The sequence below is a fragment of the Diospyros lotus genome, chromosome 14 (genome assembly GCF_014633365.1).
Source record: "Diospyros lotus cultivar Yz01 chromosome 14, ASM1463336v1, whole genome shotgun sequence".
NCBI classification, from domain to species: Eukaryota; Viridiplantae; Streptophyta; class Magnoliopsida; order Ericales; family Ebenaceae; genus Diospyros; species Diospyros lotus.
The window spans coordinates 21,917,782-21,939,623 of NC_068351.1; the positions used below are offsets into that span (position 1 = coordinate 21,917,782).

Genomic DNA, 21,842 nt, shown 5'->3' on the forward strand with positions numbered 1-21,842 from the left:
TTTTGTATTAAAAAAAAATAACATTTATATGATAACTATCAGGAAAAGTACTTTATAGTTGATAATATTGATAAAGTCCCTATCATTTTTATTAAGTAAAGGACATCATCGAATAATTAGGTTAGATATTGGTTTTGAAATAATTAATTCAAATTGAGTTCAAATCTAATACTTCTAATAACTCGAAGTTGGCTTATTTATAACCCTAGTATATCTACATTGACTATTGCTATATAAATTGGATTATAATGACAGGTTTGTTAATAAATCTTAATAATTTTGATGGATACGTGTAAAAACGAGTATTTGTTAAATAAAATATTTTTTCAAAAATTATTAAGTGTGATATGAATTATTTTTAATATAAAGTTATTAAAACAAGTATAGCAATGGGTTAGGGATTGAACATAATTTTTCTTAATAGATTAACTTTTGTTGTCCTAATACAACAATTGAAACTTGTTTGTTTCGGAAAACCTTAATAGAAAATTGGCAGGGTCAGGCGAAAAAGCAAGGTTTACTCGGAAGAGATCACTCTAAGGGGGTCTTGTAGAAGGATGGCTCCAAAAGGGTCTCTGGGTATCTTAATCTATAAAAGGGTCTTTTGAGTGAGTTATAGAAAGGTTTTCAGGGGAACTTCGAGTTTTTCTATCTGCAAGGTAGAAAACAGTTAGAAGGCATGTGGGGATCTCTCTTGTGCGAGCTCTTTGATGCCTAAGTTAGATGTGGCCATGCTACTGAAGTGGTTATCTAGATGCAATGCGATGCAGAAGGTGCCTTCAAAAGAGTAGGAACTCTTCAAAAGAGGTATGCGCGAAAAAGTTAGGGAGAGTTTTCAATTTCCCCAGAAGGATCTAGAAAATGAAGGGTCAATAGGTATTCATATCCCTTGAAGGATTGGGACATGTGGCAGGCTAATACATGTGGCACACATGCATGAGGTCACATGGCATGACTCTTCGTGTAAGGGTGTCTGACCTCAATGGCTAAGGCTTTGGGATGACTAGGCCTTTGGGGAAGCTAGTCTTCAAAAAACTTCCTTAACCTTTAGGAAGCTAGTCCCTGAAAGGGTTTTCGGAAGGCTAAATCGACCTTTTAGGGAAAATGGTTCCCGAAGGGTCTTTGAAAGGCTACTTAGGTCTTCGGGGAACAAGGCCCTTCCAAGAAAAGGCATTCTCCCGGGATCGAGTTGACTTCTCTGGGGGAACTCACTCGAAGACCCTTTGGAGGAAACCTTATAGAGGCTATGTTACAACAATGATTCCTTACTCTTACCTTTGACTAAAGATCAAGGGGGATAGTACACAAAAATGCAGAGGGGTTGTCCAGAGAAGGAAAAACTTGCTCCAAAATCGAGCATGACTTAAGAGTCGGGGCCAATCACCTCTATTGGTTCAGAGGCTTTGGAGGATGGTTGACTTAAGGACTAGGTCATGGTTCCAACAATGACTACTAGACATCTCGAGGTATCCTCTCCACCGATGGTAGTCTAAGTTCTTGATGTACCTTTTTTGGGGTCTTGGAATGTACTTTTTGGCTTTCATTTCATGTATGCGTGCTTATTGTAAATGTTTTTCATGAATGATTGAAATGAGGTTGTCTTGGACTTGATAATTGTGCCTATTATTTGGAGCTTGTGCATATTTGCATGTATGTCTCTCTCACATGCCATGTATGCATAAAGATATAAATAACATAACAAGAAGATAAATATTTGATGATGGTTTTTGGGACCGACCACCACGTCCCACCTTTGCGAATGGACCTCGGGAATCGGATCTCGAACTTGGCAATGTCAGACCTCGGTGATAGGACCTACAAGACAACGGAGTGGCGGGGCTAGGGTCCCCCGGGATGGACTCCGACGCTCAAATTAGTAGAGTAAATGCGGATTGTAATAATTGTGAGAGCTGTAGAGCTTTTTATACCTGATGAGGACCGGCTTGGATCTTTCGAACTCCGCCCCAGATTGTTGACTTGCCACGTGTCAGCCTCTCGGGCAATCCATGTGGCGAGCAAGGCCATTAACGCATAGGGGTATACTTGTAATTTTAGGTAGTGTTAAATCACTTGCCCCCCACTCCTTGAGCTAAGCTGAGAATCACGCTAGGTCGAGGAGTAACTTAATTTCTGAGGCTATTTAATTGTAAATTTTTCTTGAGATGTGCAGGAGTATTTTTAGGTATGAGACAACTAAGCCCCAAACTCTTGAGGTTAGTTTTTTCCTCTCTTTTATTTTTATTTTTATTTCTTCCATTGCTTTTTTTATTTATATTATTTTGCTCCTCATTTGTTGCTTGTTTTTTGTCTTTTTTTTTTTTTAATTCATCTTCTTCCTCGGCCACGCTCGGCCTCACCAGATCTTGGCGAGGTCGAGCTCCTCGGCCATGGCCTAGTGCTTGGCTCGGCCTGGCCGAGGTCGGCCAGGGCCGGGGAGTTTCCTGCTTGCTTGCTGCTTTTTTTTTTTTATTACATATATATATATAAATGGAATATATATATATGGACGCACATTGGGTCGGCCATGGCCGACCCTTGGGGCTTTTGCCCCCTTTTTTTTAATATATATAAATATATATATATATTTTTAATAATAACAAAATAAGCCTTAACTTGACTAACCCGTTTCTTTGGCTTTTCTTTGTCGCAGGTGTGGCTCGAGATTTTCCAAGGTAGGTCGTGCCTATTTGAGCTCCATTTGGTTTGTGCCTAGCTGTGGTTTTCCTTCTCTAACCTTCTGTATTCCTTTAATTCGAGAACGAGTCAGGGCTCTTGAACCTTGGATTTTAGTTACTTCCGTGAGGGTGTTGATTTCCTTCCGGCCACTAATTCTTCTTCGTCTTGGGGACAGCCTAGGGCTCTTGACCCTTGGATTGTCGCTGCTCCCACGCGAAGGAAGGTGTTGAGTTTCTTCCGGTCACTAGTTCGCCTTTGTCTTGGGGACAGCCTAGGGCTCTTGACCCTTGGATTGTCGACACTCCCACGCGAATGAGGGTGTTGAGTTTCTTCCGGCCACTAGTTCGCCTTCGTCTTGGGGACAGCTTAGGGCTCTTGACCCTTGGATTGTCGCCACTCCCACGCGAATGAGGGTGTTGATTTCCTTCCGGCCACTAATTCGTCTTTGTCTTGGGGATAGCCTAGGGCTTTTGACCCTTGGATTGTTGCCACTCTCACGCGAAGAAGGGTGTTGGGCTCTGAATTTTTTTCTTGGCCATTAGTCCACCTTTGGGGACTGCCTAGGGTTCGTAACCCTTAGATTTTAGCCACTCCCTCGCGGAGGAGGATGTTGGGCTAGAATTTTTCCTTGGCCATTAGTCTATCTTCGGCTTGTGGACGGCTTAGGGCTTGTAACCCTTGGATTGTCGCCACTCCCACGCGAAAAAGAGTGTTGGGCTCTGAATTTTTTTCTTGGCCATTAGTCCACCTTTGGAGACGGCTTAGGGTTCGTAACCCTTAGACTTTAGCCACTCCCTCACGGATGAGGGTGTTGGGCTAGAATTTTTCCTTGGCCATTAGTCCATCTTCGGCTTGTGGACGGCCTAGGGCTCGTGACCCTTGGATTTTAACCACTCCCTCACGGAGGAGGGTGTTGGGCTAGAGTTTTTCCTTGGCCATTAATCCATCTTCGGCTTGTGGACGGCCTAGGGCTCGTAACCCTTGGATTTTAGCCACTCCCTCACGGAGGAGGGTGTTGGCCTAGAGTTTTTCCTTGGCCATTAGTCCATCTTTGTCTTGTGGACGGCTTAGGGCTCGTGACCCTTGGATGAGTTTTTCCATGGCCATTAGTCCACATTTGGGGACGGCCCAGGGCTCGTAACCTTTGGATTTTTCTTTGGCGAAGTGTTGGCCTTCGTGAGATTGCTATTAGATGGAGAGAATCCGAAGTCTTGCCATTAGTCGTAAAAAAAGGAGTACAAAGAGGTTCAAGGAATTCCCCTCCTCATTGAAAAAACTTCCTTAAGTTTTGGACATTCCAGGTATGCTTCAAGAACTTGTTTTCCATATCTTCTAGTCGATATGCCCCCCGGACTTAAGGATTCTATCACTCGGTACGGTCCTTCCCAATTCGGAGTTAGTTTATTCGCGTCTCGAGGATGGCTTATGTCGAACCGTCTCAATACAAGATCTCATGGCATGAAACTCCTAGCGTGGACTCATCGGTTATAGTACATAGTAATGCGGCTTTTCGGATTTACGACAGGTCTCGGAGCTCATCCATCCCCAGCGGGTTGTTTTCCTTTTCTCCGGGACAGTGTCCAACTTCGCTCTCGGAAGCGATCCCGAGTAGGAGACCTTCTCCTATTATCTGACTTGGAATCAACTCTACCCGAACTCACGCCTTCTTAGCTAACGAAATCTCGAAGGTAACCCCGATTAATAAGCTCCTGAATCTCTTATTTTAACTGGATGCAGTCCTCTGTAACATGACCATGGTCGCGGTGGAAATGACAATACTTTCTTTTGCTTCGAATGTTAGGTGGAGACCTTAGCGGTGGAGGACGCCACATATAATCCTTATCCTCTAATGCCAGTAAAATTTCTGCTCGATTGGTGTTGAGGGGAGTATAACTCACCGGGCTGCCATGGGCACCCCCAAAGCCCAGGCGATCCTGGGTTCGAGAGGGGCGATAGTCTGTCTTCTGTTCCATCATTGGCCTTTTCTTTTCCTTTTCTCTTTCTTTCTTCTCAGGTTGTTCAGCTTGCTTCACCTTCATCACCTCTTCCGCATTGATGTACTTATTAGCCCGTGTAAGGGCTTCTGTGAAAGTACGAGGTGGAGTCTTGGCCAAGGACTGAGCGAATGGTCCCGCCCTCAAGCCATTCTGGAGAGCCACCATTGCGATCCGCTGATCGAACTCGTCAATGCTCAATGCCTCCTCATTGAATCTAGCCACGAAATCCCTTAGAAATTCACCCTGGTTTTGCTTGGTGTTCACCAGAGCCATGGAAGACTTCTGGTGGCGCTTCAAGGGAGCGTAATGGGCTAGGAAACAAGTCTTCAGCTCTTCCCAATTGTTGATGGAACGATGGGGAAGGCAGGAGTACCAAGTCCAGGCATGACCTCCCAAAAGTAGCTGAAAATGCCCGGCACCACATCGCGTCGGACCCCGATTGCACTAGCATGTGAGAGGAGAAAAGTTCTACGTGATCATAGGGGTCTGTGCTTCCGTCATAGAGCTTGATGGATGGGATACGAAACCTTTCTGGTAGAACCTTCGACATGATGCCCTTGCTCAAGGGTTGGTTAGAGCCGAGGTGGGGCAGCTCTTCCTTTCCCTTTTTGAGTTCCTAGACTTGCCTCTCTAGGAAACGCAGTCGCCTCTCCTGAGAAGTCCATCCTTCTCGTGAGGGGGAAGAAGTAGATCATGCCGCCTCAGAGGGGTGGATTTCTTGACCCAAATGGTGGGATTGACGAGGCTCCCGAGTAAGAGGAGGAGACTGGTGCTCCGCCCGCTGAGAGGGCACGTGCGCACGATGTTGTTCATTCTGGTATAAGTAACCAGTCAACAACTCTGTTAACTGTTGGACCTGATTCTCCAGCCTAGTGAGTCGATCCTCTGGCATTGGATTGGCCAGAGATGGTGGATTCTCCCCTTGCGGTGGGGCCTTTAGATTAGCCCCAGCCTGGCTACGAGTCACATTCCTTCGGGGAGCCATGTCGTTAGTTATAGTAGGGAGCAAAATTCATTTGATACCTGTGGAAAGGCCGAGGTCAAAGGTGAGGAGTTGAAGTCCGAAGCGCGAGGCAGGGAAAGAAGATGATGGCGAGTCTGGACGTCGGCCCCACGGTGGGTGCCAAATGATGATGATTTTTGGGACCGACCACCACGTGCCACCTTTACGAATGGACCTCGGGAATCAGACCTCGGACTTGGCGATGTCGGACCTCGGTGATAGGACCTGCAAGACAACGGAGTTGCGGGTCTAGGGTCCCTCAAGGTGGACTCTGACGCTCAAATTAGTAGAGTAAATGCGGATTGTAATAATTGTGAGAGCTGTAGAGTTTTTTGTACCTGATGAGGACCGGCTTGGATCTTTCGAACTCCGCACCAGATTGTTGACTTGCCACGTGTCAGCCTCTCGGGCAATCCATGTGGTGAGCAAGGCCACTAACGCATAGGGGTATACTTGTAATTTTAGGTAGTGTCACATCAATATCGTAAATACGAAACAAGATATTAGAACTTGGATGCTTGTAACTTCGAGCGTGCTTTAATGAAGCATGCTAACCACAATAGCCAGGGTGAGATAATAGTAAGGTAGTGAGAATTAACACTTTACCTTACAGTTGTATGCGAGTGGTTGTACGTCCAGTATTATTGCCTCAGACAATGCGCTTATATCCTTCTCGAATTGCTAGTCAAAAATAAGCACAAAAAATATGGGTGTCTTACCACGATTAGGTGTTGCAACCTACGTTTCAACTCTCTGTTAGCCACTAGGTCGAGCTACCCCAAGGGACCTAAAGTGGTTGTATTTAACCTGTTGTAGGGAAACCAAACAAGCCCTTTTAAAGAGTTAACAGGTGGAAGTAGAAGATACTTCTGTGGATAAGGTCTCTCTAGAAGTTCTTTAAGGGTTGTTATCTTGAAGGAGAATATCGAAGATTCTTTGGGGCCAATCCATCCAAGGGGTACTCTTCAAGGTTTCCAATCCTTGAAGGCTTCTTCAAGCCTATACGTCTCACCCAAAGGGTTGAGCCACACGCCTTTGCACAAGCATTCCATGTGTCCTAGGATGCTACGTGTCCCAGTCCTTGACCTTTATAAATACTAGAGTCCCACACATTTGGGATCTAGATCCAAACCCTAAGAAGCAAGAATTTTAAATGCGTGTGCATACTCTACCACATTCCTACTCCTTAATCTTGGGGATATTACTACCCTAAAAGCCCTGGATGTACCTTCTTCAGGTACAAGTATAGGTTTAGATGAAGCCATTATTAAATTACCTTAAATGCTCTTACAAAAGGATTCTTTAAAAGAGGTGCCAAGCAGAAGGGACTTTCGAAAGCGTATTAAAGCATGGATGGGTCTTCGGATAGTAGGTGTTGCCTTTTGAAGAACCAAAAGATACAAAAGAGCCTTCGATGAGGGCCTTCAAGTGCAAGTATCTTCGGGGTAAGGAAACGGTGGAAGTTATAACCCACAAGGGACCACCATTATTTATAGCCACACATTCGAGGACGGAACAATTGCATAATAATTGTGCACGTGTGGTCTCTCTCGCATCCAAAGATACCTTTAATTCTTCTGATGCTTGTAAAGAACACAAAGCACTCAAAAATCCTCCAAAAGCCAACAAATTTGCACACCAACCTTCGGGAACATGATTCCTTGAAAAATGCATACTCTTCCCTTTGACTTACAACCAAAAACAAGATTGAGGAACTATTATTGTAGGACAACCAAACAAGCTCTTTGGAAAAGCCAACAAGTGGAAGTAAAAGATAACTTTTGTGGACAAGGTCCCTTCAGAAGACCTTTTAGTGTTGTTATCATGGAAGAGAACGCCAAAGACTCTTTGGGGCCAATCCATTCGAGGGAGGCTTGTTTGAGATACCCTTTTCCATCATTGTGAAGGAGACCTATTATTGTTGCCACGAAGTTCCTCCTTCTCCCTTTTCTTCTCTTTCGCTTTCTTTTGGGATTCTAACACAATTATGAGATTCTCAACCCTAACGAGGTTGTTGAGAATCTCATTAGGATTCTTTACAACCTCATTGGGTTGATGTTGAACCATGAAAAAAAGAGATGGAGATGAGAGAGAAATGAAAAGGAGAGAGATTGAAAATAAGGACAAAATAATTAATTAACGTGTCATTTTAATAGCAAGGGAGATCTCTATATTCTTTCTCACACGTTAGGAGCATTCACATTCTGTTCCCAACCTTTAACAGTAACTAGTGTTTATATATTTACCCTTCTAAATAAAACATTCATTTATAACCATTCTAAAATAACAATAAAGTTCCTTATCTTAATAAATAATAATCCATTCCATATTACGAAACTCTGTCAACAAATTAAATTTTCAAAATATTCTTTATGTACTTTGTTTATAAAGATTAAAAATTGCTGTTATATACCAAATTGGCAACAAATTTAAATTCATAACTGACACAATTACAATAAACTTGAAAATAATTTTATCACTATATTAAAATCTTTTTATGTTTAAATTTTACTTAAAAAATTAAAAATTTAAATATAACTATCACTAAATTAATGTTTATTAATTTTTTATTATTTATTTATATGTAGATCTTCCCCGACGCACCCTCTGGTAATAATTAAGTTTGGCCTTGCCCGTGCGGTGGAGAAACCAAGGACGGGGGAAGACAAAGATGGGAAGAGAAAAGGACCCACCAAACAAATTTTTAGAACAAGTCGTTGATCGGTTCATACCCTCAAGACTTCTTCCCTGTACTTGCCCTCTTTTCTTCTTTTTCTTCTTCTTCTTCTTCCAGTTGGAGCAACCCCCTTCTCTCTGGTCTTCTTGGAATCTCAGGTAGCCCCAAAGATTCTAACCTTCCATTTTATTCATCCTCTGATTCTGTTTCTGGGTTTTAATTTTCTAATGGAGTACACTTATCTTGCAAATCTGGGTAACTTCAAATCTGCTCGATTCCTATTCTTCTTGCAACTGCCAATTTGCTAATCGAAATTGCTGGTTTCTATTTTCACTTCATCTCGTTTCAATTCCTTTATCATTTTAATTGATGTTTCCCAGGAACTTGTTAATTTTAGTGCAGTTTGAAATTTCGGGTTCTGTTTTCTTCGTTATAGGCATGTTTTGTTCCTGAGTATCTCCAAGAAAGCGAACCAAGAAAATCATGAAACTTTTAATCTCTGCTTGTTTCATTCAACTGACTCGCCCCAATTAAGCTTAATGATCATACTGATTAAAATTGGGAATTTAAAATGTCTATATTTAATATTCCCCTATATTTTTGAGCATCCATATGTAGCAAGAGGGGACTTGAGTTTCTAAGGCTTTATTGCCTCATTCTTCTTCTTGATGATCTTTTATAGAGCACCCCGAAGGCATATTCTTAAAAGCAGAGGAACTAAATACAGTTTTATTTTTATTACTTTTTTTTTTATTTTGTTTTATTTTTCGTTGTAATCAATTATTATTCCCCACCATCTTCGTTCTGGTTTATAACTTTTTTATTAGTACTTTGTTTTGGATATTTTGTTTTGTCCCCTTTTATGTTGAAAACTACATAATGAAATGCATACTTTTCCTTCCATGAAATGCATACTTTGGCCTTTGTTTTCTTATTGTTGATCTAACAGTACCTTACAGTTGGACCTTTTCTATGTTTGTTCAGGTACTTACTGAAGTCAGTTTTGAAGTTAACTGAAGTATTGTCTAGTTACCATTAAAGAAGTTCAAACAAAACAACTAATCAAACTTTTCATTTTGTCTACAAAAAATGTCCGGTCTTAAGAAACCTACCATAAAGAATAATGTAAAACAAAGCCCAGTTGCTCCAAAAATTCCTACGGGTTCTAGCTTGAATCCTTTTGACTCTTATGATGAGTTAGACAACACCACCACCCGTAAAACCCAACATAGAGCTTCTGAAAGCAATGTCAACCGCCTTTTTGATGATAATGGAGGAAATAGGGCGTCTTCATCTGCCGATTCACTTTCTTCAGCACCAAGAAATAGATACAGGAATAATTTCCAAGACTCTGGAGGATTAGAGAACCAGAGTGTCCAAGAATTAGAAAATTATGCTGTGTACAGATCTGAGGAGACTACAAAAACAGTCAACAATTGCCTGAAGATAGCAGAGGAGATGAGAGAGGATGCTACCAAGACTTTGGTTGCCTTGCATCAGCAGGGGGAGCAAATAACCAGGGCTCACACGGTTGCTGCTGACATTGATCATGATCTTAGTAGGGTACAGCTCAAGTTATTTTCCCTGTTATTTATTGACTGCTTTTTCTTGTTCTTTTCCTATTGTTTTAGTTCTAGTTTGAGAATATAGGTATATCTAGATGCTAAAAATGAAACCACCATATACCATAAGATTAACTTCCTCATAAAAATACTTACTCAAAAAAAGGAAAAAAAAAAAAACTTCCTCATAAAAACCACCTGAATAGTGGATACTGTTTTCTATTATTCGCCATTGGTTTTACTATTTAGTAGTTTGAATGTTTTGATATGGCGTCTTAAATTCTTTATTTAGTACTCCTTTGGGAGCAGCTTTTTAGCAAAAGAATAAAAAAATAAAAAAGATTCTTTTTTAAATGCCTATGGACAAGGTTGCTCTACAAAGAGGTTTAGGTGACTGTTTGGTGGCCAACTCAAATTGGCTACTCTTTCTTTGTAGTAAATTATTTAGGTTTTAAAAGGGTAATGATTTAAGGTGATGACATTGTTGAGAAAGGTATTTTCTAAACTGATCCTCCTTTGGTAGTGTAGAACAAGAATATATCAAGTTTTTATCTCACTATGTGTGGTTGGCTAAACAGATTCTAGCTCACTATATCTTTATATCTATATATGCTTTAAAAATATTTTCTGAAGTGACTTCATTGACCTTTTTGGTATTTTGCCTTGAATGCTTTAAAAGCTAATATGAAAAAAGCTAAAATGCATGGTCTCCCAAACAAAAATTTGCTAAAAGAGAAAATTGCTGGAGGCTCAAGAAAAAAAAGGTCTTCCCAATTCTTATATGGAGTTCAAAATTTTCTGAAAGTTTCAGATACCTTAAGTTGTTAACCTAAAATGTAGCGCAATTAGGTGCATTGGAGGAAATTTGTTTAAAGGGGCTTTGACCTTGTTTCTATGGTGAGAAAGAATAACACCTACTCCATAAATGTGATGACTGGGTAAGCATTTTCTTGAAGTATTGCCTACATTTAGAACTAGCTTGTCATAAAAAAAATGAAAAAGAAAAACTACATCAATAGCCTTAATACTATTATATTGGAGGGTGAATTTGGAGTTTCCTTCTCTATTTTGAGACTATGGAAAGTTTGGTATGTTAATATACCCTTAAGAATTTTAATTATTCCTTTTTCTTTTTTCTGCTGAGTTAATTGTTTCCTCTTTCAGTTAATTTTCTTTCGATTTGTCTCAGGATAATATATCGAGTTACATGTATTAAGATAACTGCATTCCAGTTTTTCTACAATATATTGGGAAATAGGAAGTTTTTATTCATGCATTTTTGTTTTGAATTTTCTTTCTTCTAGTTTTGATAGAAATGCTTGGCGAGCTAGGATCTATGTAGCTAATCCCACCTAGTAAGATTAAGGGTTGATATGTTATTTTTTGGTTTTGGTCTAGTTTTAAAGCAAAAACATTAAGAATGAATGAAGATAGATTAATCTGGCCAAACCGTGAGCAATTAAGTTCGTTCACCTCTAGTTTGGACCTATTATGTAGAACTGTGGTACTTCCAATAAGACAGGGTGTCACGTTTAAACAATTAGAGCACTTTAGTGAGTTTTCCATCAATAATTTAAAAAAGAAGTTAAAAGTTGAAAAACTAAGAAAGTAGCCAACCTGACATGGTCCTGCAGATACCATTTTATGGTAAAAGGCATTTGGTAAACAGGAGAATCTCTATTGATTGGTTTTGAATGATGTAATTGGGTAATGCATCTGTGTTAAGAGTTGTTCGTTTATTATTTCTATAAGAATAATTTATGTACTGATTTCACACCAAATAGATGTATCTATTTGATATACCAAGCAAAATTGTAAATCTGCATTAGTTTTCTTATCCTATATCTTCTTTGTTTTAGCCTTTCTGACCAGCATACATAGAAGAATCAACCAAATCACCCCTGCACATGAAGACATGTGACAAGCATCAAGAAAGAGATTCTCGTTTTAGGTTTATAGGAGAAAGGCAGATATTGGACTTATTGCAACATTAGAATTATTAGGATTTTAAATCATATTTTACATTTTATATTTGAAAAATGGTTATGCATATGTATGTATTTATGTAGGTTCATGGAAGGACTGCTTCACAATTTTTAGAAAATATGAATTAAACAAACACTTGTGTATCTCCTAAGGAACTTCTCTCTGCTCCTCTTACCCAAATTTCCATCTCACTAAGTAATATTGATATTACAATTAGCTATATGATATCCTACAGTGATGGAAAGTAAATTCCTATGTTAAATGAGAGCATTAGTATTTATTAATATTTTGCATTAATCAATGAAATTGTTGTGATTGTATAAATTGCAGCAATTGATTCCTTGACTTGTGGTTCCTTGTTATCGTCATTTGCTCAACCCGTCCCATCTTTGATATATTTCTTTGCAAACTTAACAAAATAGCATCAATTTATCCATGGTTTCTTATCTTTATCTCTGCACATTGCATGAAAATACTTATGAGCTATACAGCACAGACACTTTATTTTGTATCACATCTGTGTTTGGTACATATTGAACATGTATACTCATTGGATGCTTCAAGAAACATAGCCACACTTAATGGCATGTCTTAACGTATGCCATATTTAACTGAGATGGCAATGTTATGGTAGATGTGTGATCATAGAAGAGAAGATAGAATTAGAAATAAGATTATACTGAAATAAGGTTGGAGTGGTGCTTATTGAATAAAAAATATGTGAGACATGATTAATAGTTTAGACACGTAAGAAGTAAATAAACACATCTTGAAGATTAGCAAACATTGATGGTTGGGTGCTGGCTTTTCCAGGAATCCAGGACCATGCAAAGAGTGGAAAAATTTTGGAGCTAAAGAGGTAGAGAACAACAAACAAAAATGACATATCAAGTCATAATCTCACTAAATGAGTTTGATGACATGGATTCTAGCTTGCCAATGTTTTCTATCTTTGGTATATTTTTTATAAGGTGATTATCATGGGCAAAAGTTTCCAACCAAGTTTTTTTTTTTGTCTTCTTATTCTACCTCATGTCAGAAGAACTTTTTTCATTCCATCCACTATTCTCGCATCTATTTGTCTTTTTTTTTTAAATGACCAAAATTGTCTCCCACGACTTATCTTCGATAGAAGACAGTCCAACCTTATAACAAATAACATAATTTTTTGTGCTTGAATAATAACATCATTTTTAATTATCTCATTTCTTGTATGGATGCGCATTCACTATAACATTACTTCATCCCTGTTATGTTTATATTTTGCACATGTTGGTATTTTATTACACTAACATTCTATACCATATAATAAAACTAGTCTTATAACCGTTTAAAAAATTTCTCTTTTAATTTAATGGGATTTTATTATTTCTTAACATGCCAGATCATTTTTCCATTTTGACCATCCTACCTTAATTTCATGAGTAACATTTCAATATTCTCCCCATCTTTTTGGATAATTAATCCAAGATCTAAATTGATCTTTTCTTGGAATAACTTGATCTTAAAGTCTCACCATGAAATCATTCACATGTAAACTTTTTACTAAATTTGTCTTTCATATATCAGTTCTTGATTCAGCTTGAAGTCCTCAGATTCTAAATCATCATTCCATATCTCGAGCTTACTATCCATTACTTTTGTCTCATCCATCAATACAATGTCACTTGAAAATGGTATATACTATGGCACCTCTATCCGTTCATGGAGTTCATCTATCACTAGGGTTAAGAGATCAGGCTTAGCATAAATTTTTTACGTAAACCAATTGCAATTAGAAAAACCTTTTTATTTCCTCCACACGTTCTAGCACATATATCTGCTCCACGGTATATTTCTTTAATAGCAAGTATATAAGCAATTCAAACTTTTTTCTTCTTCAAAACTATTCATAAGAGTTTTGGGGGGACTTTGTCATAAGCTTTGTCTAACTCTAGAAAACACCATATGTAAATCATTTTGTTTACCATTGACATTTCCTCCAAGTGTCTTATCAAGTATATAACTTCTATTGTTGACCTACCAAGCATGAGATCAAATTGATTTCTAGGAAACTTAGTTTCTTTCTTAACCTCTCTGCAATCACTCCGTCCTGTAGTTTCATTGTGTGGCTCACTAGCTTGATGCCTCTATAACTTTTACAACTTTGAAGATTTGCTTTGTTCTTCTAAATAGGCATTAAAGTGCTTTTTCATTCATCAGGCATCTTCCTTTATTTAAGAATTACATGAAATAATTTTATTAACCACAAAATATCTTCTTCTCGTATGCCTTTATTGGGATATTATTTGGACCAACTACTTTATTGTTCTTTATTATTTTACTTTTTTTATGGCTTGCTTTACTTCTTTTGGATCAATACGTGAAACATATAATTCCTATCCTTCTCAAGATTACTGAGATGCCCTAATGTATTATTTATTTCCCCACATTCATTGAATAGGTTTGAGAAATACTTCTTCCATCTACCTTTAATCTCCCTCTTATTTACCAATCCTCTCTGGTTTTAGTATTTTATATGCATTATTTGGCTCAAAACCTCTTGTTCTTCTTTCCCTTGCTTTAGCCGACTTATATATATAAATCTTTCTTTGTCTTTGTGTTAAGCTTGCAATTTTCTTAGACTTTTGAGTTTGCTTCTTTTACGGCCTTCTTGGCCTCCTTTTAGCTAAAATATAGCTCTTCAAAATTTTCTCATTAGGGTATTATGTCAAGTCTTTTAGCAAGTTCTCTTGGGCTTGATTTCTTCTTGCACCTTCTCTACCATCTTGTCTCCTTCCAGTTTGGAGCTTTTCCTTTTGATTCTCCCAGAACAATTTTTGTTGTGTCTCAAATTGGGGCAGTCATCTCATTCCACATTAGATTTGCCTCACCTTACACCATCCAATCTCTTCTATTACTCTTTTTTTAAGAAATAAATAACTTGTTTTTTACCTTTTAAATACCATCATTTGATTGTTTGGCTTTGTCTCGTATCATCATTCTTTCTCATTTTTTTGTACGGAAATAAAAGATAATAAGTCTATGCTTATTGGTTAAGCACTGTTCCAGTATGATTTTACATCCTTATGAGACAAGCCATCCTTTTGCCTCTGTAAAAAGAATCCTATTTGGGTAGTCAATAAGCCACTTTTATGCATGATCAAATGTTCAACTCATTTCTTGAAAATAATATTGGCCATAATGAGGCCATATGCCATGGAAAAATCCAAATTAGTTTTTCCCTTATTATTTCTTTCTCCAAAGCCATGATCTTTATGCACATCTTTATACTTATTTCTTTCCTTACATGCCCATTTAAGTCACCTGTAATGATCTTCTTGCCTCTAGCCATTTCTTGCATCAACCTTGTCTGCCCAAAATTTACTTCTCTGTTCTCCTAGAACAACTGTAACTGTGATAATCCTATCTCCCAATCTATTACATCACCCTTTAAATTATAATCCATAATAATCTCCACTCCATTTCTTCTACGGTCCTTTCCTGTCCTGCATGCCAGAGTTTGTATCTTGACCAAGCTAACATTTTAGCCTTCTCACTAACTCATCTTAACACTTACAGGCAAATGATATTAATTCTATCCCTAATGATCACATCTACAACCTCCATTTATTTCCTTGTCAAGGTTCCAATATTTCATGATCTAATTCTAAGCATTTGAACATGGAGTAAGCTCTCTATGCGCGCTCTTTCATGAAAATAATAGAACCCTTGCAAATTTAACACTATTTGCGCTCTAATTTTAGCAGCTTTACCCATTTTTGTTATATGTGAACAATACAATGCACCACTAATAGGGTTGTATGCCTTACAAAACAATCTTTTGTATAGAATCCATGATGAAAGGATTAAACGATTTTTGTAATGTAACCCTCTTTATTAATCAAGTTTGGGATTGGCTATTATAAAGGGGATTACTCTATCCCCAAACGAAGTTAAAAGAGGTAGAGAACGATTAGAAAAAGAAAAAAGAAAGAAAAAGGCGAAAAACCATTAGAGATGAAATGATATATAATGTTCTTACAAAACATATGGCCATAGATAGAGATGGTTGAAGAGCTAAAAATTATTTAGAGAACCTTACATAGTGAGGATTTAAGGCTTGTTTTTGTTGTTGTTAGATACATCTAGGACCGCTCATGAATATTTGTTGGATATGTGAAGGACACACCTAAAGACACTATGGAATTTTTTATGAAGTTTTGAAAACCTTTTTAGGTTTAAATCAACAGATGCGATAAGTTTTAGGAATAAAGAATAAAAACACAGAATTAAACCTAATTACAACTTCAACAAGAATAATTTTATTTTGTATGTTGAATGATATTTATGCTATTAGTTTTATGGATTTAATGGTATCTTTAACTTAGATTAGTAGTATTTTTCAAAAAAAAAAAAAAAATTATATATTATGATTACTATAGATTCAATCAATATCTTCAAGGGAACGGTTGTGTACAAATACGACCATTGCAAAAAGCAGGGAGCTCATGCGCTGGGGAGTGGGGATGCCCTTTTAATCTCATTGTAGGCATAAACATATGCTATTATGTACCAACATTACTAATGTATCTGTGGTAATGCGTCTTAGCATATGAGTGGATACCAATTATGCGCTGAATGAGTGGAGTAAAAGACCAAGATTCGGCCATGATTGACCTATTGTAGACTGTGTTGTATTGTACTTTTCCCTAAGGAATAGGATGTTTGTATGCTTCTCTTTTACGGGTTCTGATGCTTTGATTTCAGAGTGAGAAGCTATTAGGAAGCCTGGGGGGCATCTTCTCCAAGACTTGGAAGCCGAAGAAGACACCCCCAATAACAGGGCCTGTGATGATAAGAGGTTCTTTCTCGTGTTCAGTACTTATTATGCTCAAAAGTCAAGCTACCATTTTGAAGGCAGAAAGACGATGAATTCTTTTTCTTTAGGTTTAGATTGACCATGGTTTGTGGTTGGCCTTTTTGCAGATGATCCGGCTTATAGAAGAGGTAACCACATGGAGCAGCGGGAGCGATTGGGACTGGTCCCTGCATCCAAAGGACACTCAAATACACAAACGCCACTGCCTGAACCTACCAATGCACTGCAGAAAGTTGAGGTCCGTGTCTATTATTATTGATTCAGAAAAAAAAAAAAAAAAAAAAAACAAAGGAAAAAGTTTTTCTGCAATATGCATGGGGCAGGAAATGGAAATTTTCAATGTTTCTGGATTACCATTTGGAAATGCATCATTTTTTGTTAGCATATTCATAAACTGCATATCATTCAAGATGGTCAGTAGATTGCCAGGCATTTTTTTCTCAAAAACTCATTTCCTTGCCTTGCCCAAAGAAAAGGAAAAAAAAAAGGAACGAAAACAAAACAGGTATATGAGTACAGGATTCCAGTGAACAATCTCATCGCCTTCTTCCTTCTGTTTCTACCTTCCCTGTTGGTGTGTTTATCTTAGATGATAACTTCCTTCTACCTTGACCAGTAGAAATCTAAATTAAATTATTTGATTGGAGATTATTGAAACTGATGGACATTGGTTAGATGCAATCAAACAGGTAGAGAAGACAAAGCAAGATGATGCACTTTCAGATATAAGTGATCTATTGGGGGAGCTGAAGGGCATGGCTGTTGACATGGGATCTGAAATTGATAGGTCAGTTTTCTGTGTCCCATGGATGTTCATTGTATTAGCCATCTCTTGACATGCCCCGTCTTTTTGGTTGAAACATAACTGTAGATGGTTTGCTTCGATCTTTGCAGGCAAAATGAAGGCTTGGGTCACGTACAGGACGACATGGATGTGCTGAATACCCGTGTGTTAGACGCCAACCGGAGGGGACGCCATATGCTCGGGAAGTAGAGAAGCTCTGGTTGGATGCAGACTCGATATCTGTCATTGGCTTATCGCTGCCTTTCTCGCTGCCTTAAAAACTAAACAATAAATCTATTTGGATAGAATCTATCCAGATAGAATTAAAACTGAATGAGCTCTTAAATTTTTATTTTATTTTCCTGAAGAAATGTCAAGAAATTAATTCAAAGTCACCTTTATCAAGGAACTTAGATTGATTGAGAAACACCTGTTTATCGTATGTACCCTCATATCTTATTAGTTTTATTAGTCTCCTATCTCATAGACTTTACAATTTTAGACTCATACCACAAGTGGTTTGTTTTCCTTTTTTTTATTTTTTTTAGGTAATATTAATTAAAATATAGATCAAAAAAATATTCTAAACAAAAGTGATTTTTATTATGTTTGTTAAATTTATTTAGTAATTTTTTTTAAAAAAAGTCATTATTTTTTATTTAAAATTATCTAGATAAATTTATTTGAAATAAATTTATTTCTCCCCTTCAAATAAATTTATCTTAACCTTATAGATAAAAAAATAATTTATATGTTTCTTAATATATTTAAAAAAAATTAATAAATAATTTTAAAAAAATTAAAATATTTTTTGTTTTTATCTTAATTTTTTCATATCTTAATTTAAAAAATTTTAATTTTATCTTAATAGAATAACTATCTTAGTGAATATGGATAAATTGGGATAGTTACATTAAGTAGTGTAGGAAGGCATTGTTCATTATAACATAAATGCTTTGTTTAGGTGAGGGGTACACACGCAGAGGAAAAGGGGAAAAGAAGTAACATGAAGGTAATAAAATATTAAAAATTAATTTCTTCTATATTTTGAAACCTAAAGAAGAGTAATATAATCTTTTTTAAAAGAAATGGAGAATGGAATGAGAGTAAAAGTAAAGTAATAAAAATGAAAGAAGATTTATACCCTTTACATACAAAATAAATTATAAAACATTAAAAATTAAATTAAATTTCCATATGTTATAACTTAAGACATTTCAATATATTTTAGGCATTTAAATAAAAAATGTTACAAAGCAATTACATAATAAAAAGTAATTAGAGAGTTTTGTTTTAATTAAGGATAATATTAGATTTAAAAAAAAATAAAATAGTAAGATTATTATTAATTTTCCTTATCTAGAATTAAGGTGTAAGAAAAAATGAGGTTTGGAAGCAAATAAAAACTATTCCATTCACCCTTTCACCCTTTACCTTGCCTTCCTCTTTCATTCCCTCCCTTCTTTACCCAATTTGACCATAAAGTTATGAACATTTTAACTCTTTTCATTATAAGAACATGTAAAAATATATGTTATTGTTAAAATTTAAATATTTTAACCATAAGAATTGGGTTACATTATAACTAACATTTCATGTCAAGTATAAGGTTGTACCCTCTTAGTGGTGGACTATTATTTTACAAGAAAATTTGTCTTTACTTGGTAAGATGGTCACACAATCTTGTTTCCAAACTTTAAGGTATTAAGTTGTTAATGACTTAAACACCTTTAAAAAAAAAAAAAGAAAAAAAAAACTCCTTATATTACCCTCTTGTAATTTGGACAAAAAATAAAAGCCCTTATTGCTTCGAAAGCTAAGTGCAAAATTCTTCTATATTTGCAAGTGAAAAAAGTCAATAGCTTGATGGCTGTTAAAGAATTTGGTAAAAAGTTGAGAAGAGTTGAATAGATTACCCTCGCCCCTTCCACTTTATATATATGTTTGTGTATATATATATAAAACTTTTCATGGGTGAGAAGATAAGATACAAGATGAGTCTCTCTCTCACACACGTAAATATTCATTCATCAAAAGAAAGTAATGATTTCATCTTGATTAAGATTCAAATACACATTATATTACACAGTACTGGGGACTGGGGGGAAACAAATACAGAGTGGGATTATATATTAAAGAGTACAGTATGCATCTCCTGCAAATACAACACAGATAATATTGACTGAGTGATATATTTGCTGTTGTTTCTGGCAACAAGTAGATGAATGAATCCCTTTCCCATTAAATGCAGCAACGGCCAACAGGGCACCATAACAACCCATCAATTAATGCGGCCACAGCCAAGGGCCTCTTTTTTTCCTTTTGCAGAAGATGTTAAGTTTGCCACCGCTATATCCTCAGAGCAGCAGCAGCAATTGAATCCATACATTTAGCATTACATCTTCATCAAGATACACACAAGTACCCTTTCTTGCTGTTCCTTTATCCCATTTTCGTACCAAAACAAAAGCTTCCATAAAAGGGCATTTAAGAAGCCCTCCTCTTTGTAGGGAGGGGATTCATGGATATCTGGTCCATGCATTCAGGCTCCCCTATTACCAACTTTATTCTCATTCTCCCTCCCCCTTTATATTGCAATGAAGATTCAGGTTCTCTTCATTCTTGTTGCCTTGGCTTCCAGACGCCATGAGGCTCTATCTCTCAGCAGCTTTCTTCCTCTTCCTCGTTTCGATTTCAGAGATCGAATCGTTCATTTCAGCTTCCAAAGGGACCTCTTCTGCAGCCCATCATCAGCTGCACCTTCAGAAGACTCGGAAAGTTGATCGTCAACTCCACCATGGCACCTCCTCTTCTTCTCTTCATGTGCAGCTTCAAGGGAATCATCAAAATCCTCTGCTTACAGCTCCGTTGTCTGATCATGGCGATCCAAGATTCGGTGTTGAGGAGCGACTGGTTCCCAGTGGGCCAAATCCGCTTCATAATTGACGCGCACGAGTTTGATAGCCATGGCATTCTATGCCTTGGTTCAGCTTCTATGCATTCTTCTGTTTTCTTCATCTCCGTTCTGGAACAAACTTTCATAGGGTTACCTATTGTACCTGCAGGAAGAGGAGATATCAACGAAAATAGTTTTGAGTTTTTACCTAAAGATTTTGTTTTCATGCTCCGGTGACAGAATCTTTCCGAGAGAGGAGTTTGAAAGAGCCATGGCATGACTATCTTCAATTTCAAACTCTTTTTTATTTCTTTATGCTATCTGTAGCTGCAAAGCTGCAGTCCATGAATAAATGCATGCATCCTTCTCATCTTTATTATTAATACCTCTCTCTCTCTCTCTCTCTCTCAGACCAACCTTATCAAGTAACTTCTGTAAGGTCACTTTCAACTCAAAATCCACAGGCCTCCAAACTCTTTGATCCGCTAATTAATTGTGTAGAGAGATCTACAGCATATTTCTTCTAAGTCAAGTCAAATAAGGCAATCAATATTTATGATAATACACACACGCGCACGCATATATATATAAAACAATAATAATGAGGGTGAAGAGTAGGAAGCAGAAGCAACAGTAATGCTATATTCGCAAGGTAAAAGAACAGTAACATTTCCAGGAAAAGCTTGATCAATATGTGAGAAACACAAGTGATTTCAATTCAAGATCTTAGTTGCTATGGTAATTGCAGAGACTACAATAGATTTTTAGTTCATAAGAGAAACAGCACCATAATGAGTTCATGTAGTTGGTAGAATCTGTTACATGGCTTCTTCAAACTCGCCAATCAATCGGTGTCTCGGAATCCATACTTAAAAGATCTGACCCTTTTTACACTAACTACCGATTTCCTAACAAATCAGACATGTTGAGGGGATTACTTAATCCAAATGCACAGTTAATATATTTCTTTAATTAGAAGGTAACAGATTAGAATGAAAACCATAATCTGATCAAACTGAGGCAGTGTAACCTTTACCTACTCTAGCCAACGAAGGGATTAGTTCCCTAGCCTGTGTATAATGACTTCGGATGGTTTATCTAAGTCTCCCTTTCAAGGTGAAGTACCCAATAGGAAGGCACATCACATATTTCGACATGTTTATGTTTGCTTCATCTATCAATACCATAACATCTTGAAAATCAATCCCACTTCCATAACAAACTGAAGCAAGATCCATGGCGCTACCACGATGTTTCTCGGACATATATCCAAATATATATTACTAGAAATTCATACCATAGAATGGCAGTTAAAAGATACAGACAGACATGGCACGATAACTCTTAACTTCCCCACAAGTTAAAATTAATTTTTCAAACCAATCTACTACATCGATCTT

The 21,842-nt window shown here is 37.2% G+C and overlaps 2 protein-coding genes across 2 annotated transcripts; both read left to right on the forward strand.

Moving 5' to 3' along the window:
- The first annotated feature begins 8,340 nt into the window (after window positions 1-8,340).
- Window positions 8,341-17,988, forward strand: LOC127790720 (SNAP25 homologous protein SNAP33-like). The gene is made up of 6 exons (XM_052320340.1): window positions 8,341-8,511; window positions 9,338-9,916; window positions 16,651-16,744; window positions 16,870-17,000; window positions 17,452-17,549; window positions 17,657-17,988. Exons 2-6 carry the CDS (start codon window positions 9,443-9,445, stop codon window positions 17,754-17,756), a joined length of 897 nt encoding a protein of 298 aa, XP_052176300.1. The 5' UTR covers window positions 8,341-8,511; window positions 9,338-9,442; the 3' UTR covers window positions 17,757-17,988.
- Window positions 17,989-20,192: 2,204 nt separating this feature from the next.
- LOC127790940 (CLAVATA3/ESR (CLE)-related protein 9-like) lies at window positions 20,193-20,492 on the forward strand. Its single transcript, XM_052320674.1, has one exon. The coding sequence runs from the start codon at window positions 20,193-20,195 to the stop codon at window positions 20,490-20,492; it is 300 nt and encodes a 99-aa protein (XP_052176634.1).
- Window positions 20,493-21,842: the final 1,350 nt, after the last annotated feature.

Coding starts and splice junctions, on each gene's coding strand:
- LOC127790940 (XM_052320674.1), top strand. CDS start 20,193: ATGAGGCTCTATCTCTCAGCAGCTTTCTTCCTCTTCCTCGTTTCGATT.
- LOC127790720 (XM_052320340.1), top strand. CDS start 9,443: ATGTCCGGTCTTAAGAAACCTACCATAAAGAATAATGTAAAACAAAGC. Junction 16,745..16,869: donor AGGGCCTGTGATGATAAGAG/GTTCTTTCTCGT, acceptor GCCTTTTTGCAG/ATGATCCGGCTTATAGAAGA. Junction 17,001..17,451: donor ATGCACTGCAGAAAGTTGAG/GTCCGTGTCTAT, acceptor GCAATCAAACAG/GTAGAGAAGACAAAGCAAGA.